At 45.1% G+C, this 19,496-nt stretch overlaps 2 protein-coding genes across 3 annotated transcripts; one reads left to right on the top strand and one right to left on the bottom strand.

Annotated features, from left to right (window-relative positions):
* Positions 1-5: 5 nt before the first annotated feature.
* On the bottom strand, positions 6-7,058 carry arl1 (ADP-ribosylation factor-like 1). 2 transcript variants are annotated; one of them, XM_080022125.1, is made up of 6 exons: positions 7,049-7,058; positions 4,303-4,440; positions 3,543-3,624; positions 2,500-2,611; positions 1,830-2,008; positions 6-1,400 (listed from the first exon to the last, which is right to left on the bottom strand). In XM_080022125.1, exons 2-6 carry the CDS (start codon positions 4,391-4,393, stop codon positions 1,370-1,372), a joined length of 495 nt encoding a protein of 164 aa, XP_079878251.1. In that variant the 5' UTR covers positions 4,394-4,440; positions 7,049-7,058; the 3' UTR covers positions 6-1,369. The 2 variants fall into 2 exon arrangements, with proteins under 2 accessions (XP_079878251.1, XP_079878250.1); XM_080022124.1 differs by lacking the exon at positions 7,049-7,058 and adding an exon at positions 6,463-6,529.
* A 52-nt stretch (positions 7,059-7,110) lies between these two features.
* On the top strand, positions 7,111-19,479 carry LOC307246304 (DENN domain-containing protein 11-like). The gene is made up of 9 exons (XM_080022205.1): positions 7,111-7,499; positions 8,516-8,615; positions 9,003-9,161; positions 11,911-12,067; positions 12,937-13,075; positions 13,702-13,833; positions 15,901-16,051; positions 16,640-16,708; positions 17,450-19,479. The coding sequence occupies exons 1-9, from the start codon at positions 7,121-7,123 to the stop codon at positions 17,643-17,645; spliced, it is 1,482 nt and encodes a 493-aa protein (XP_079878331.1). The 5' UTR covers positions 7,111-7,120; the 3' UTR covers positions 17,646-19,479.
* Positions 19,480-19,496: the final 17 nt, after the last annotated feature.

Genomic DNA, 19,496 nt, shown 5'->3' with positions numbered 1-19,496 from the left:
GCAGTCTTTACTTGGAATCATTGTTCACTGTACAAGCAAATATATAAATAGGCAATCAAAACGTTGAGCATGCAACCGAATAGTGTCCGGTAACTACGTATCAAACAAACATGGCCACGCCCCGCTCCTGGATTTTAAAGGCTATGATGTGACTGCGGCGAGGCTATTTTAGGTTTTGTTTTTTTGTTAAGCCAAAAGGGCGGGAACCATCAGACGGCTCCGTGCGTCCCAACGTGAAGTTCCACAAGGAACATCGGCTGCAACAGCTTGTAGTAGTGTGGGGTCGTACAGTGACCGCAGGGTTCCTGTATGAAGACACTCTGTTTACGTAGTAGTGTAGTATTCTGCAGCTGGTTCAATCTGGACACGTTGGGACCAATTTATCAAAATCTGGCGACTTGGCCAGCAGACAGAACGTAGACGGACTCATCACAAATCTAAATGAATGAAAAAAACATTGAAATACAGAAGAAACCACGAGGCTGCAACAGCGTAATTATAGTAAAAAAAAAAAAAAAACAACACAAGCAGGCTGCAGTAACACCAACGGGTCCACAAGGTTATTATGTTTTGAGAACTTCCAGCCCATTCCAAAGTGTCATTTCATCTAAATTAGTCGAAGATTTGATACAAATAATAGATTAGAAGTGTAAATCAAACGTCTCAATTGTTTAAAAAAGAAAAGGTGTAGAAATGGATCGACCCTGTGAGGCTGCTCACCCGTCCGGGTGGGTCGGCTCATTTGGTCAAATTCCCGTCGCACTCAAGCTGTAGGAATATTTTGGGAAGGCGTGTGGATGTTCTTTTTTTTTTGTTGTTTGTTTTTTAACCCCCCTCCCCCAAGTCAAGTTGCTGATAACTGAGAGCGGCATCCCAAAACGAGCTTCAGTAACCCGGGCGTCCAACTGAAAAAATGTTTTTTTGGGGAGGAAAAAATAAAAACCCCAAAAAAGACTTGGAGAGTCAACGTCGACGCTCTTTCAACTGAACTCTGTTTTCTTTAATGACCTCGTCATGTCGTACTCACGTCACTTGCCGCCGTCTGTCCACGGGCGAATCAAAACAGCACTTTGACCCCGGTAAACATTACAATGCCTGTGATGGTAATCCACTCAGTTTGGTGAATGAATTACCTATCCGTCACTCCACTCCGCCCGTTACTCCGGTCTCTGGCTTGAAAGGCATTCAGACGTGGGGAGGGCGAGGCCAAGGTGTCGGGGCGGGCGGAGGCGGGCGGGGTCACACGTCCTGAGGTTGAAGGGGGAGGGCGGGGGTAATCACAAGGCTTTATACAGCGGGGAGGGGGTAGGGGGGTCAAAGGTCAGGGGTATGTACACAGACGGCGTGTGTGTGTTGGGAGTGCCGCTCTCTACTGACGGGTCTTCAGGGTGTCCACCAACCTACGTCAGGAAACAAGAGGTGGTGTGTGAAAAGAGGAAGCTGGTCAAAAGCCCTGCTATCTCAACACTGGAAGTGCATCATCGTGTACACACTGTAACCGTAGCGATAACAGGGCTGTCACAACCATGACATTGTATTTGTTCTTTTTAAGCCACTATCGTAGTTTAAGAAACAATCGCACATATCTAACTTTTTCAGAACAGACATTGGACCATAAAAATGTTTAATTTGATATCATAAGATTAAGAGCCGCTTAACACTGCCTTTTAACTTGGAAGGTGATTTCAATGAACTGAAACGAGTGTGAGGAGGCTGCAGCTCTGCAGAACAGGAACTAATACTAAAACAAATTGAGGGTTATTGTTCCGAGTAAGTAAGTGGGAGGTCTTATCCGCACTCTGTTCAAAATAGTGGGCGGGGCTGCGTACCAGTCCATGGCCTCCTCCAGGCCTGTGCCCTTGGTGGCCGAGGTCCTGAAGATCTGCCACCGGCGGTCCTTGAGTGCGGGGAGCCCCAGGGAGTTGGCCACCTCCGTGGGCGTCATGGCCTGCTCCATGTCCTGCTTGTTGGCAAACACCACCAGGATGGCCTTCTTCAGCTCCTCCTCCTGGTTAAAATAGTGCATGATCAGGCAGGCTTTTGCTCCGGTAATTAAAACATTTCTATTATTATTATTCAGAAATGACCTGGACTGATTGAAAAAGTACTCGCACTTAAAATATTTTTAGACGGGGAAAAATGAGCAATTAAAGAGTGAAAGTTCACAGTGAGTTTGGGTGGTTGTGTACACACTGTACTACCTCAGCCTTGAACGTACGCTCATTGTGTGGCTGTGTTTGGTTAAACCTCATACAGTACATCTGGCCTTGAACCTGTAACCTTTATTATGTCAATTCATTGTTTCTTCAACTGAGAAACCACATTCAACTATCAGAACAAGGGAACGATCTGATAAAGAAATGCAGCCCTCAGGCACATTTAGGTTATTTCCGTCTGCATTTCAGGCCAGCAATGGGAATTAATAGCATTTTATTTATAAAGTGTTTTTCATTTTATTTAAATATGCTGCCTTCATTAAACAAGTGTGGATTCACCCACCTCAAGCATGGCCACCAGCTCAGATTTGGAGATGCCCATCCTGTCTCTGTCGCTGCTGTCCACCACGTAGATGATGGCGTCTGTGTTGGAGTAGTAACACCTCCAGTAGGGCCTGACGGAGGAAAATAGATTATTAACTCAAAGCTCTGTTTGTCCCCCCGGACAATCACAGATCAGGCACATTATAGCATTTGCTATTGGCCATAAAATATTAAGTATTTTTTTTGCCGTCGATGCTCCGTGTATTTGAACGTAATATAAAGCAAAGAGTGGAAAGGGATGTAAAGGAAAGCAGAAAGGAGTACGAAGCAGCTACGCTCCGTGCACCAGGGGAAACTAGTGGCGCATGACAGAGACGTCATCGAACGTGACACGCCCACTCGCTGCCTGTGAATGCTCCGGACAATCACCTGCTCTGTTCACACATATACCACCCAACCGGACATCTCACAGACTTTGTACCAGCGTTCTGGCTGGCTAAAGTCCGGGTAACGTCCGGACCCCAATGATTTTGATATTGCGTTCACGCGTTCAGCTCATCGGGTAATGTCCAGATCATTTCAGGGTTGCAGTGCGTGTGTGAAAGCAGCTCTAGACATTAAAGGAAGGAATTCTGGCAACTCAAAAATTGTTAATGTCAGAATTCTGAGAATAAAGTGATGTCACACTACTTATGATATTGTGATGTTCAACAATTTTTTAATATATCACATTAACAATAAATGATATTCATCATTCTGAGTTTAATGTCAGAATTCTAAGATTAAGCTATATCATTACTTTATTCTCTGTGTTCCAAATAATGAGGATGGAGACGGAGGTAAAAATCAGGGACGAGAAAAGACCAACCAAAAAAAAAAAAAAGGAATAAAAGTTATCTTTCTTTAGTGTTCCAAGCGTTGCCAGGTGTGTGGTTACTACTACAGTTAGTTTTCCTTCATCCTGGTTCTTTGAACTACATAGAAACACAGTCCTCCATCAAAGTGAAATATTGCACATTTTCCCCACTTCCTACAAAGTAGAAACACCTCAGGTTTAGGTACCTGATGCTGGTCTGTCCCCCGAGGTCCCACACCTGGAACTTGAGGTTCTTGTAGGTGACTGTCTCCACATTGAATCCGATGGCTGAGCAGAGACAAAGCAACGGGTAAAAGAGAAGACGTGAATTGAGATAAATGATAAAAAATATTTAAAAAAAACTTTAGCTCTAGACGGATTATCTGTCAGGACAGAGAGTTTGTGATAAGAGATTCTGTATGACACCGGCAAGTTTAGAAACTGATAAAGTTATGGGGAAAAAAAATTATATATGTGTTTGAACTCTGACTTTACATACGCTGAAAGAAATAAAACATTCAGTGCAACACGATCACCTAGATCACCTTGCCCACGATGTATTTTCCTTTTTGTTTGATAAGAAATTCCCACATCCATTTGAATTAGTTACAATTTTAAAAGTAGAGACTCGTTAGGTTCAGTGTGCTGAAGAGTTGCTAGAGATGGGCTCCTCATTGGAGTAACAATTAAATCTGTCCCCAAACTTGCTTCCCCCCTTGTCAAAACAACCACATTCAAGTGAATATCCAATAACTATTACAAATGATCTGCATGTCTATATAGGCTAATTAATATATTTTATATTGAATAATTACTTGTATGGGGGCTACTTCTCTCCATCCACATCACTACAGACTTCTTGGGGTTAAGCACAGGGTTCCAAATTTTCCTAATTTCTCGTAAAAATTCTTGTGGGCGGGTTACAAATGAGGTTGGATAAATCCTTTTAAGAAGAAAATGACATACTTGGGATTGTCGTGACCACCTCTCCGACCTGCAGTCTGTACAGGATGGTCGTTTTCCCTGCCCCGTCCAAACCCAGGATCAGGATCCTCATCTCCCTGATGCCGAACAGGCCCGAAAAGATACTGGAGAACAGGCCACCTGAAGAGTGCACGCACACACAAGATGGGCGAGGGGAGGGAGAGAGATGTTGAGACTGTGAAATGTTAATTTCCAAAAGACAAATGTCACGTTCCGAATTGTCCCCAGGCGATCAGTACTACCTTATCTCCAAAAAATAAATAAACATAAATCTTGACTCTACTAGGGCTACTGATTCCTAGGGAAGGTTCAGCTGTGACTGTGATACACAGCCGCCAGAGCTCAACACTTAAATGTGGTTGCCAGGTTGGCAACCAGGCATCCGCTTTTGGTTGCCAAAACCGAAAATACGGTTGCCATTTTTAGTCACCTTATATTTTGAGTAATTGAGATACTATGCAGTTACACGTCACCTTAATAATGAAAACGTGACAAAAAAATGTTTAAAAGCTTTATTACAGTTGTGTTTTATCTGACACTTTAGAGAATTTGAATCTTCAGAGCCGAAGAAACAAAAGTCCAGACAGGCAAGAGCTGTGATAACTAGGGCTGTACCCGACTCGGAACGTTTCCGGCAGTAGAATCAGATTAGTAGCCCTCCACCTGATAAGGTCCGAGCCATGCTCATTATTAATGCTGTCTGTCTACAAAGACAAGATCTGGTTATTGTAAAGGCTATATTTCGACTAATTTAACCAAATTCACTAGAAAAAAATATATACTAAAACCACTCTATATATTTCTGTATACTATCCTGTTTAATTTTCTTTTAGTTAGTTTCGTAAGTACACAATATAGTTTAAGTTGCAAACACATGTTCGCCCCGTTGCCTGTGCGGATCAGGGCGCAGGTGAGTAAAAGCACCAGCGCACGTGCGGCGTTCTGGTTCCGACTGTAACAGCGATATTCAAATATCACTGTGGTGCCGGGGTGGTGTGGTTTAAGCAGCCACACATGTCTCGGGTCTAGGCAATTTGGCCCGGGATCAGGGAGGCCGTACGCCTGTTGCTCGTCAGAGCAATCAACAGGCAACAGGTAAAACACCCATCCCCACACACAGGGGGAGAGCCTCTCATGACGCGTGTCCATCTGCTCCCGGCTTGTTCCAGCCGTCCTCTCTCTACAATAAACTGGTGTGTTTACAGCATCTCTGCCTGTGTCTGCCACAATCGCATGTGTTACAGTTGTTGTTTTTTTTTATGTTAAAGAGTGGTTGCCAAAGGGGGCAACCAGGGTCCACGAAAATGACTCAATCTGGTTGCCGAGCCCAACAGTTACTGTCGAGCCCTCAGCGGTTTGATACTATGACAAAATGTACTTATCGTAAATCGCTTTGGACAAGAGTCTAAATGACGTGATGAAAAACAACTGTTATGTCACAGGAATCATACTGTCCATCTGCATTGTTTCTTTATTTACGAGGACACAATGACCCGTAGGTGAGCACCACGTCATGAACTACATGATTCAATCCACTGCTGTTGGAGCAGTTTCCTCAAAGTCAGAGAGCAAGGAAAGAGTAGGAAGAGGGATAAATCTGACTATTACTTACTATTTATTACTTTAAAAATAGTGCTTCGGACAGGTAAGCGCGTAGAAACGTACGCAGAATGATTTACCCGAGCCTATTTAATACATCATTTACCTATTTAACGACTTAGATAGCCTGACAGTTCCCGAGAGTAACCGGTTCAGCAAGTTGGAAGAGCTAGCTCAGCTAGCCCCCGCACTGCCAACGTCCGAAACGGCCAAATCACCCGGTTCAGGCGGGACACTTGATGGTCGGTGGCCGGTGGCCGTGGGGACGACGGGAGACCGACGGCCGCGGAAACGGAGCGAGCTCGCGCCGCGGTTCGTCGGCGAATCGGCGGTTCGGCCGCTTGGCTGCGGCCGTTCAGCGACGGCCGCAGCCAAGCGACCCCCGGCGCATGGCGCGTCGGTTGGGGGCAGAAACGCGGCCGGCGAGGAGAACGGGAACGAGTGCGCGTTCGACCGCGTATGTCTCGGCGGCGGCGGCGGCGGGTGGAGGAGAGAGGAGAACAACACGTATATTCTATTCGACGAGAAGCGTCCGCTGCTCACCCATCGCGACGAGGCTCTAATCTGCGAGGCTGCTGCGGCTGGACGCGCGGCTTCCGTGTGGCTGACGTGTCGCTGGCTGACGTCACTATCCACGCTGCCCGACGCTTGCTTTCGGCACATTCGACGCGCCGCGCCGCACATCCGTCCCGAAGATAAATCGTTAACGGGCGCCAGGGAGCATTGGACACAACGCGGCACCCTCCGTCTTGGCCTTCGCGCTAGAATCCGCACGTAGGTTATTTAGGGAGCGCAACGTAAATACTGGAAAGTGCGTTGCACAAAGAGGTGACGTCCGGCGGTCGGCGCACGGTGCGTTCAAGACACCGACCGACGTTCGGTTTGGAAACGTTTGTTTCCTGTTGCCGCCCGGTGACTGCAACAGTTTCTCCGCGGCGCCCCCGGATGCAGCCCCCGGACGCGTCGAAGGGATTCTCTTCAGCGACATCAGAATCATGAGCACACGGGGAAACGCGCTGGGGCGTCCGGATAACGCGAGTCGCGCATAATCCGAGGCAAAGAATGCTTTTGTGGGCGATTTGAAAAGCGTCGAGCGCTAAGGCTGTTTTCTCCGAGTTTTTGAACTAACCACGGATGGACCTGGTGCCCGTCGGGTGAACGCCGTTCACACCAGCGGGGAGACGAGGTGGGGACAGCCGCTATGGTGGAGCGGTCAGACCGCGCACCTTTGCTGGACTGGGAGGAGGCTCCGTCCGCTGAGAAGCCCGCCGCAACAGCAGCAGCACACGACAAGGAGCGGCTGGCCAGCCCCTCCAACAGCCGCGCACTGGGATGCGCCGCGCCGGGGTTCGGGTGGAGCGCCGGTCCGGGGGGTCCCAGGTCCGTCCCGGACGCGGGCGGAGCCCCGCCCGCGACCTCCGTCACCCCGCCGGGCACGGACTGTGCGCCGCGCCCCGACACGGAGGAGGACGGCTCGGATGCTGCGCCGGAGGACGTGTCGCTGGAGAGCAGGATGGTGAAGTGGGAGGAACAGGACCAGATCGTCTCGGTCTTTGTGGTGACATTCAATACAAGATCTGGTGAGACCTTCATCTAAACAGATGGGATTATTATTCATATTATTATTATTATTGCAATTATATGAACTAATATAAACCAAATGAGGAACGACAAAAATAATCATAAAACACAGGAATAAAAAATAAAATACCAAGCAAATGCTGACAAATGGAGCTGGCAGCCCCGCCTAAACGCAGTCCTTTATGTGTGATATCCATCAACACCTCACACGGAAATCCATGTCGCCTACGGCAGGTCGACAGTTCTTAGGCTTCACTGGGAGCTTATAGTGAGGCGCCTACTTATTTTTCCTTTTTTGTTTCATTGTTCATTAATACAATGCTGGTGGCTGGATCGCACCCCGCAACCAAGGTGCCAAGACACTTCTGCTTCTGTGGTTGAAAACTCGGCAGCCTGTGTGTGTGGTTGTTGGTCCCCCCCCCCCCTTCTTTTTGCAGACTGGGCCTATTCATTTTTAATGAAGGCTGTTGGTAAAGACAGGGCGAGCCTCTCAGGAGGACCAGCCTATCGGATTACCCACCAACACCCGTGCCAAATCAATGGCAATCCCAAGATGTAATGCCTGAACAACAGAGGCAACCGGTCTTTAAAAAAAAAAAAAAATACATACGACTAATTCAATTCAGTTTTCCCAAAGATCTCAAAATAATTAACGGCCTATAAGTGTTTTTCGGAAAGAATAATAAATCCTCTCCGTACTTAGCATTGCTCTACATAACGCTGAACGCTCGGGGCCGAAATATGTCAGTCAAACAGGGATAACGATGCCGCTCTCGTGTTCATCAACAAGTGGTTTGGGATCTCAGAAGGCCCGTGTCCTCGCTCCGCAGCTGGGTCGTACGGACCGACCGATGCACGTTGTTGCCAACGGCGATGAGGCGGTGGGGGGGGGGGGAGAACCGTTTCGGCTGAGTCACCTTCTCCGCGTTTGCTCGGCTGCCGCCCCGACGGTCAGCACCCGATCGGCCAATTAGAAAAGTAATACGTCCTGTGTTGCCGTGCGTGCTTGTGGCAGGGAACATGCTGGAGTGGTGTCTGCCCAGAGACATGGACCTGGACGGAGTGGAGTTTAAGGCCATCGCCAGTGGGTCCCACAGAGTCACCACAGACTTCATGTAAGATATTGTGTGTGTGTGTGTGTGTGTGTGTGTGTGTGTGCGTGTGCGTGTCTTTCCACGCAGTCTAAGAGGCCTCTGAGCGTCCTTTGTTTTCAAGTGGTGGTTGTAGTTAATTATGAATAAAGTGAACGCTAATCAGGCGGCTTCAAAATTGTTTTTGTTTTTTTCTGGTAGTACCGGAATGCCCCCTAAATTTTGTGGATTAAGGCTTCCATACCCGGGCAGGGAGCTGCTTTGAAGTATTAGGATTCATCCCGATATCCTCCTCTTGGCAATAGAGAAGACACAGAAAGTGTTGCCTGGCAAAAAGCACGCAGCCATCTGGCAGTTTCTTCACTGGCATGGGTTAACGTAGCCTCCATTTCTCTCTCTCTCTCTCGGCAGCTACTTCCGAAAGGGTTGCTACTTTGGCCTGGCCTGCTTTGCCAACATGGCGGTGGAGAGCGCCATCGAGAGGGGGGCTAGGATGAAGTCGGTGGGCATCCTGTCTCCCTCTTACACCCTGCTGTACCGCTACATGAGCTTCCTGGAGCACCAGGTCAGGTAAGAGGAGCTGTAACGCCCCCCCTCCCCCGCGCCCGGGCCCGTCGGTGCGGTCTGGGGGCCTACGGTCGACCCCCCACCCGCCCCCGCCGCTGAGCAAGGCACTTAATCCCAGTCAGCTCGGGGGGAGGTTGTTCCGTAATTGACCTTGATGTCTGACCTCCGTGTGGGCGGGGTGGGGGGAATAATTTCCCTGCAGTGATCAATACCGTATTACGCTCCATGATTAAACTCCGACTTGCATCCAACGCAGACTTACGAACACTCGGGGACGTAGATGTATTTCATTTGTACGGTGGACATATTCTAAATTGACCACTATGAAGGAGATCAATAATGATGTGCTCTGCTCGTTTTGCACGGTTAATGGAACATCCATGTCTGGGTATTGCATTAAACATCCAGGTGTGTTTGGGGAGGGGGGTCTGCGCTTGGTTTGACAGACGTTGCCACACCGCCACAGGGTTATTCCCGTTGGGCTGGTTTGATGCTCGGTCTGTTTTTGGGGGAAAAACTAGAGCGCTCACAATGATCTGTATTTTCGTCGCGCCTTTCAGAACAAAGTCACAAAGTGCGTCACGAACCAGGGCAAAGGCACATTGTGACAGGTGAGACGCGTACAAGGTCCATCCAACAGCACGACCTGTGAAGCAAAGCCTCCGCTGCCTTGGCGGAGCTTGTTCCACCTTCTCACGCCACAGAAAGTGAAATATTTTTCCCTTTTTGGGGATTCCTCTTTTCCCTTCCTCTATTTTGTCACTTTCTCACGACCGATAATAACACACATATTTAATTTTAGCACGCCGGTGGTTACGCTTCACAGTGTTGGTTGGATGTCGGGGGGGGGGGGGGGTTGTTAATAGCCAGATCCGTTACACATTCCTCATACACAATCCAGCCATTTTCTCTCCTTTTGACCCCCGCCTCTTTCTCTCTGTTTGGGCACCATACTTACCAGCCGCTGACCAAGCCTCATGTCTTGCATTGGTCATGCTCCTCCACTCAGCCTTCCCCGGACGCCGGCGCTCCGAGTTCTCCCGCTCTTCCTGTCATTCGCGGAATGCGGTGATAGTTTCGTACAAAGGATTTGCTGTTGAGCACGAGGAGATGAGGTTATGTGTGGCAGGAACGACTTGCTTGCCTCTTTTTTTTTTTTTTTTTTTTTTTTTAATAACTCATCTTTTTTGTCTTTCCGTTAAATTTCCCCGGCTCTCTCTTCATTTGTGATTATTTTACCCGAAAGAAACTTTTTAGCAAGTGGAGCAGGCTGGTAAAACGTCAACGTCTGTTTTGAGGTCATCATTCGAGGTCTGTTGTGGGAGATGCAAGTATCTCACCGTTCCTTAGCATCGCACAGTAGGTTTCTCGGGTAATTTTACATTAGAAATCTTGTCTAATCCCACTTAAAACACAGAAACGTGTGGTCATTAAAAAAATGGACATTAGAGTAGATAAATTCTCATTTCAGAATGGAAACGCATTCCTCTTAATCTTTGGGGCTTTTTTTTCCCCCCTTTCAGTCAAGAGTAAACTAGAACCACACAGACTAGATCTGCTGAATAAGAGCTGAAATGATGGCATGACCTCCAAATGTGGACGATTAATATAACTGACGATTAATGCGTAATTGTGGTTCACCTAATTTGGCTTGCCATAAGCGGTCTTTTGCGTTTGAGGAACCCCATTAAAATGTATAAACATATAATTAAACTTCTGACAAGATGCAACAGTTACCCTTTGTGTCTGGTTTTCAATAAGGACGGTCATCGAGCTTTTTGAAGCCCAAGGCTGGCGCTGACCGTTTGGCTGCTAGGTCTGTTTGTTGTTCACAGCTTATTCTGTGTCGAAGAGCGAGCACGGCTGCTGGGGACACCACTCGGCGTTAATCCATCTCCAGAACCCCTGGTGATTTCACACCCAAACAGTCGACTTCCACACAGAGAACCCTGAACCCAAATATTGGATTAACACAAACTTACTTAAGTGGTCTGTCTGTGGGATTAACCGTTCGGGGGCCATGATTAAATTGTATCTTGCTATGAACATAACGGATCAGAAAAGAACTGTCTGCCTTTTCCGGTTGGTTTACTTTTTGGCCTTTCTGGTTACACATTGGGTCCCTGCACGTCCTTGAAACCATGAAATGTAAATATGTTTAATTCATAGAGAAAAATCTTGTTTTACAAAATATTAATGCTAGTTATTGAACAGTGTTATTACCACCTAGTTAGTACACCTGACCCCTACTTCTCTATTCTGAAATATAATAAAAAGATATCCCTCCATGGTGAATAAAGCCACCAATCAGTGCTTTTTTCATTATTTCTTTTTTAACCTATCTCGGTTGAACTATGCACCGTATATTGGTGAAATAAGTTCACCTCACACTGAAGGATTTCAGAGTATCAAATTTACTTATTTAAGTATGTTGAACGTTTTATTTATTTATTTTAATACCAAAGTTTGAGATTTCAGTAAATCAAGCAGCGCGTCAGAAAGACATTGCTCTGTGTGGTGTCCTGTTAAAGGCTCTGACAGTGTCTTTAAGAAAGGCGGTAAAATCCCACAATCACTTTTCTCAAGTGAATAATCGTGAATCTGTAAATTATGCGGGGGGGGGGGTGTTTTTTCTGTGTGTGTGTTTAAAAATAAATCCGCTTTGGAGATGCTATTTGAAGCTCTGACTCGGAGGACCAGTTTAGATGATCTACAATTTAATCTTTGTCTGTCGTTCTCCCACCTCGCCCAGACTCCAGTTGCAGTCCCCAGGCCACTACTCCCCTCTGGAGGCCTTCTATGAGGACAAGAGAGCACTACTGCCCCCCAGCGGTGACAGCGTTGTAACTGCATGTCCCGCCAACACGTGGGGAGCTTCACTCAACCACAGCATGCACCCTGAAATGAAGGTGGGAGGGGCAGGAACCTTGACAATTGTAGTTAATCAAAAGCAAGATGAACTATATGTTAACGGAATGTTTTCTGTAATTGGCCTTGAGTGTTGCTTTAGAGGATATTATATCATCATATTAAATACACCCTTAGGTCCTAAACTCACCACTGCGGATATCTCAAGTCGCCGTGATTACCGGATGACTGAGACACACGAGGTTCGCGTCACGGTCATGAATGCCAGGAAATGTTGGCCATTACCATTCTGTGACCCAACGGGTAATACAAAACACTTAGAGGGCCGTGTCCATGGATTGGATGGATTCAATGGACTCTCTTTTTGTGCTGCGATGACACACTTTTATCGAAGCACAGACAAAATTCTATTGGATTGTAGCCCCGGCAACACAAACTCTTCTCTTAAATTTGTACCCTGAAAGTGCAATTATCATCCCTCTTCTTTTTTTTTTTTTTTGTTTTTAATGAAGCAGTTATTCGACCTGGATATATCCCAATGAAAAGAGAATTGGAAAAAATATATAAACTAAACAGTTATTCATTAATCTGTTGCTACCAAGGGGATACAATTGCCTGTTTCACAATAGTGTAAAAAAATATTTCCAAAGCTGTTAATTACTTAACAACCTTACCATGAAGAAAGCTCTTCTAGATTTTTATTCTATATATTGGCACGATGACACATTATTAGATTAGTGAAAGCCAATCATCATGTGACCCCAGGGAGTCGGTAAGGAGGGTTTATTGACACATATCATATTGTATGTTCGTTATGACGGTTGTAATATAAGCATGCAGTAATATGGGCATTATACCACATTAGCAATATTCAAACTATTTATTATGAACAAACCCTAAACCGTCACAGATCACCCACCCGGCCGGCTGCATGTCCCAGTTCATCCGCTTCTTCGGGGAGCAGATCATGGTGATGTGGAAGCTGGCTCTGCTGCGAAGACGCATCCTCATCTTCTCCCCTCCGCCCGTGGGCGTGGTCTGCTACAGAGGTGAGAGCCTTGACTGCACTACAAAGCACTAGAGTTCGGATAAGAAAACACTTTATTTACCCCCAGGGGGAAATTCAGGCGTTTAATTAAGTGTAAATCTATCTGGGTGCGTCCTCCACCCAGACCGGAGCTGGACGGACTAGTATGTGCTGCAGAGGGTCCAATTTAGTGCAGTTTGTTTTTAGGGATGGGCAGGCAGAGTACACACACCACTGATAGAGATTCTGATTTCCTTATTACCTGTTGCAACCAAGGGGGAAAAATTGCTGTTCTTAACTGTTTTTCCAATAGTTGTATAGTGACAACCACTTTCCTATGAATAATGCACATCTTTTGAGGATGTTCAATGGAAAAATTGATGCAACCAGTTAATTAGATATTATTTGATCGATGAATTGAACTGAATATAAGAGCATTGCATGATATTTGATGATTTTTCTGTGCTCGTTGGGAACAGCGTTTGGTCTTTACAGTTTAAGTTTATTTGTCGTGGACTATACGTATCAATACCATATACAAAATATCGGACACGTGATGGTCTTGGAACACTGCCTTTCCCTATCGAATACACACACAATCACTTTTTAATGTATATATTTTTTGTTCACTTATCCCCTATTTCCCAGTGTACTGCTGCTGTTGTCTGGCGAACATCTCCATCCCTGGGGTGGGTGTGGCCGTCCCAGAGTTCCGCCCCTTTTTCTACGTCAACGTGGCCGATATCAGCGCACTGGAGAATGAGCTAGCCTACGTAGCATGTGAGTGGACACTAGAGATGTTATCACTGATATTATTATTATTTTTATTATCTTCTCTGCGTTTTTAGGACTAAAAGTTTCTGGAACATGATATCCGCAGTACACAAAGACATGTGAAAACTGTCGTAATTTTAACGGAAGTAGAAGAACGTCGAGACTATTTGATTAGTATCAGTAGCGGGCCACTTTGTGACATCATGAACCGATATTATATAAGTCCGGTTTCCGTCTCTGCTCATTCGCAATTGATTATCGCCTTGATTATTATTAATTAGGGCAACCAGGAGCTAACAGAACGGGGGAGCTAACAGAACGGGGAAGCCAACGCGGCATTCAAGGTCAACGCGGAAAATCATGCTGCGTTTCAGAGAACCCGGAAAACTATAATACATACCTAACACCACTAATCTTATGTTATGCTTTATTTTGTCGTATAAACTAATGCTGAGAAGAGGATATGATCCAACTGTACCTGCAATATGTTTGAAATATTTGTAGTATTATTTTAGGAGTATAAATTTAGTCTATCATACTTTTTTTTTTTTTATTTACCTGTGCGTGTGATGTGTCCAACGGTGAGTGTACGCCACATGTCCCAATTGGTTCTGGTGTATGAGGTCAGTATTATATCGTAGCGCCTTCAAGTAGCGGAAAAGGCCCCAAAGCCGCCTGAGCCCCGCAGCCGTATAGACACTCCACGGCCACAGGAAAGCCCTGAGCACCCCGCCCTGCAGCCACAGAAGACCCCTTCCAGCATCTTTTCTTTCAATGAATGAGCGGCAGTTTGATTGTGATAACATGCTAAATATCTATATATCTCTTTATATCCATCTATATACAGTATATCTATCTATACTGTATATATACTCACCGGCCACTTTATTAGGTAGAACCTGCTAGTCCGGGTTGGACCCCCTTTTGCCTTTAGAACTGCCTTAATTCTTCGTTGCATAAATTCAACAAGGTGTTGGAAACATTCCTCAGAGATTTTGGTCCATATTGACATGAAAACATCACGCAGTTGCTGCAGATTTGTTGGCTGCACATCAATGATGCGAATCTCCCGTTCCACCACGTCCCAAAGCTGCTCTATTGGATTGAGATGTGGTGACTGTGGAGGCCACTGGAGTACAGTGAAGTCATTGTCATGTTCAAGAAACCACTTTGCGATGATTTGAGCTTTGTGACAGGGTGCATTATCCTGCTGGAAGTAGCCTTCAGAAGATGGGTGCACTGTGCTCATAAAGGGATGGACATGCTCAGCAACAATACTCAGGTCTGCCGAGGCATTTAAACCATGCTCAAGGTTCCACGTGTTGTGCGTTCAGAGATGGTATTCTTCAAACCTTGGTTGTAACAAGTGGTTATTTGAGTGACTGTTGCCTTTCTATCGTCTCGAACCAGTCTGCCCATTCCCCTCTGACCTGACATCAACAAGGCATTTTCGTCCACACAACTGCCGCTCACTGGATATTTCCTCTTTTTCTGAAATACTCAGACCAGCCCGTCCGGCACCAACAACCATGCCACGTTAAATCCACTTTCTTCCACATTCTGATGCTCGGTTTGAACTTCAGCAAATCATGCTCACCATGTCTACAAGCCTAAATGCAATGAGCTGCTGCCATGTGATTGGCTGATTAGCTATTTGTGTTAACAAGCAATTGAACAGGTGTACCTTATAAAGTGGCCGGTGAGTATGTATATGTGTGTGTGTGTGTGTGTGTGTGTGTGTGTGTGTGTGTGTGTGTGTGTGTGTATATATATATATATATATATATATATATATATATATATATATATATAGTCCTAAATTTGCTATGAATATCATGAAAATACTAAATTACTCCATATTGCCCATTGCTATATATACACATATATCGATCCTGCTGAGCCAATGTTTGTGTATATTCAGATCCAGTAGTCATTTTTGAAAAGGATGTTCCTAAGAAGAGCTCCCATTGTACGCATAAGAAAGCAGCTGTTTAGGGCGTCTATGAACCTGACACGAAACCCCTGCACATCCTCTCTGTAGAGTATCCATACGTGTGCTTGTGTCTTGTTTAGGCACGACAGAGAAGATCTTTGAGGAGAAGAAGGATCTGTACGACGTGTACGTGGACAACCAGAATGTGAAGACGTACAGGGAGGGCCTGAAACCTCTGCTCCGACTCAGTGCTGCAGACAAAGACAAGTACCGCAAACTGACGGAGCAAAGGTAGGTCAGCACGGCCTTGGACTAGCGATTAATACATTAATAACTAAATCAGGGGCTTAGATCCCTGAAATCAAACATGATTCAATCTCAGACCCCATATTCAAAAGACGCAATGCATTAAATTTTTTTCTTTCACTTAGTTGGTCTCTGGTCTGAATCAGTTCTATTTTCATAGTGGAGTTGAAAAAGGTTTTTGGGGGATTTTTGGAATGATAAAATGACAGAATCTCACCTTCTTGCGTCACGATGCCTCTCGAAACATAGGGAGAGGCCTCTGGGTAGAACAGCGATCTTTTAAAAGAGGCATTCAAAAGCAGCCTTTGAAAGTATGTGCAATTATGAAAATTTTTCAAACGATAAATTTCACCTGGCTGGAAAGGGTCCGGGAAATTAGCGAATTTTGGACAGGAAACCTCTTCACTTTCTTGCTAAAAGTGTCACAAATTCTTCACTATTCAAAAAAAAATAAAATAATCCCCTTTCTAGGTGTATATACATCTACAGGAAAGTCAACTTTAATTTGGCTTACAAGAGTGAACACAGTGAAACTATCTGGAAAAACCCTATTTTGCTTGTTTGTGTGTGCAGGCAGATGCTGCTGTACTCACAGGAGGAGAATGGAGACTGCGTGTCCAGTGAAGAGGACCTCTTCATTTTGTAAGTACACAAGACCTAATGTAGAAACATATACAATTAATGTTAACTGTTGAAAGTCAACCGATAGAATTTTTAATCATCTAATGCGATGCACTTAATCTGACTTTAGATCACTTATAGGATCGTAACTGAACCACCAATATTTTCTATCATCGCTTCTAACCTTTTGGTCCGGCTCAGGGAGTTTGTACTGCTCACTCAAAGGTCAGCTCGTGAATATGAATTATAAATAATTAGGGCTGGACCACTCCCTCAGCTTTTATGGTGATCGAGAATCAATGTTGCTGGTATGTCGTTAAAACAATGAGTTTTCTCTGGAATAGATTTAGTCCGATATACTTCAAAATAGTTCAATGTGATCAACCTCATTTGGAGTCCTAACATGTGAATTTTTTTTTTTTTTTTTAAATTTGTTAGCAAATGCTAGTTGATGTAGTTTGCAAAGAAACTTGAAGTTGGCATCATTCATGTCTCTGGGTGATTTGGAATTTGAATTTTCAATATTTCTAATTATGATTCTGATTGTTGGCAGCTGAACTTCATAAGGATTTCTATATCGATATAATTTGTCAGGTCACTCTTGGCCTCAGTGAGACCTTATATCCATCTAATCTCAGATTCATATAAAATAGCCAATTATTTTTTTTATTGTGACAATAAATCCCAAAGTTGGACAATGCATTACAGTCTCTTCTCTGGTCGATAGACTAAAGCCTCTCGTCCCCTTCCGATCCTTCCAAGGTTTTTCCTGGAGCAGAACAACAGGATTTTCCAGACGCTGAGCGAGGTCGCGGGGAGCCCCGACCCCACCCTGACCCAAGAAAGCGTGAGGGCCATGGGCCTGGATCCCCACGGAGACAGACTCTTCCTGCTCCACCTGCTGGAGATCTATGGCTACGACACCCTGCTGGTGTCGGATCAGCTGTGCTGCAGCTGAGAGGCGAGCGTCGACCGCCACCAGCTGTCAAGTCTTTCATCCGTCGTGGCTTTTAGACAAGTTGTGGAACTGCCTCCAGCCACTTTGAGGAGCTGCACCATCGGCTGCCCAGTGTCTTCGGAAGCACTTTCATCCTTGTTGCTCGCTTCATCCTTGTGGCTGCGCTCTCTCTCAACAACCTGCGGCAAGGCGACGGAAGATGAAACTGTCGCCTCGCATTAGGAATATGAGTGACACACTACGACTCCACTCGGCGGAGTTTACACGAACGGCGTAGCTGCGATCACTGCAATTCAGGTAGCGTCGGTCATTGGCGCGGAAGCCTGACAAACTCCAAAAGTATTTTTCCTTCTCTGCTGGATCCCTCACCCCCCCCTTCCAGACAACAATCATACTCTCTGAATGTGTTTCTGTCCAGGAATCAACAGGATTCAAGATTTCTACTAAGAGCAAGTCAACTGTTCGAGAAAGCTGAATGAACAAAAGGGTTTATGGTGCACAGTTTGAGACTGAAAGGAGGAAAGAAAAAAAAAAAAAAAGGTTGAGCCAGAATTATCTCAGCATTTATGGTCGTTAAACACTGAAAGTTAAACTGCAGCCTTTCCTGTAAATAGTAACTCCGATTTATGTACAGTAGTGTGCAGGCTTGGGTGTGTGTATGTGGGATTTCTGTCAGTCGCCAAGACTAAACACTAAGGTTTGATCCTGAATGCAACCAATCAAAACGGTAACAAGTGGCTGATCAAAGATGAGTGAAAATTATGGGTTTCTTCTAGGTATACAGACTATTTACTTTACATCCCTGCAATGCATAGCTTCTAACAGGGACCATATGGGGAGCAGCGCCCCGTGATCTGCAGCCCTGCGTGCTCCACCTAGCTTGGCTGCACACAAACCAGCTTTCAGAAGATACTGGTCAAATAGGCCAAAAAATGAAAATTCCAAGAGCTTATATAGAAATGTCCTGTTTGTTCTCAATAGTAACAGACTGGTAATCAAAGGATTGCCAATCAGTTTTTTGACCCTTGTCTAGTAAACTTATTACAACAAATTCAGTCTTTCAGATATTATTTCATTTAACTTGTGAAACTGGCATTTAATTGAAGCAAAAAATAAATAAAAAATGGCTACATGACTTCTGAACAAAGTATCTGTACTATAATTTTCAAATCAATCCAGACATTGAAACAATAAACTGATGTGCACTTTGTTCAGCCCATTCATAAAAAGGCTGTGCAATTCTCTACAACCTCATGCCTTTCCATGGATTATCCCTTACATAGAAAGAGTTAAAGACACCATTTCCTATGGTGAGGTGTTAGTAGTTTGCTGCGTTCTCCGGATCCTAGTTTGGGAGGGATGACTACATGGCAACTTCAGTGTCCCATGTAGTCACTCTTCGCACAGGAATTCAGAGATAGTTGAAACAAAAGTGAAGATGGTCTAAAGAGTCACTTTCAAATTTAACATTGTGTGAAGATGCTACTGCAAACATCAACTTGATCTGTTTGTTTTTTTGTCTGTAGTCTGACTACAGCCACAGTTGCGTTTGTCTTTTCAACGACACTCGCCACCGACCAGCAGGTCTCAACTCCAAAATCAGATGTTGACTTTGGATGCATCTAGTGTAGCTGAACAGAGCATAACGATAACCTCTCTGGGAATTTACAGTACAGTAGCCTACTAGCCAAATATTAATATACAGGAATAAATAACATTTAAATGATAAATGGTTAAAATCAGTGGCACATCAGACTGAAGTCACATTTAAGACGACTGGAACGTTGCTTAAAGTTGTCGGGCATTGCAACAAATTGCAGAACCATTTACAGTCGGCGTCTCAGTGATGGT

Source organism: Zeus faber, assembly GCF_960531495.2.
Source record: "Zeus faber genome assembly, chromosome: 21".
Taxonomy (NCBI): Eukaryota; Metazoa; Chordata; class Actinopteri; order Zeiformes; family Zeidae; genus Zeus; species Zeus faber.
The sequence above is the reverse complement of the archived record's forward strand: the minus strand, read 5'-3'. Positions and strand labels throughout refer to the sequence as shown.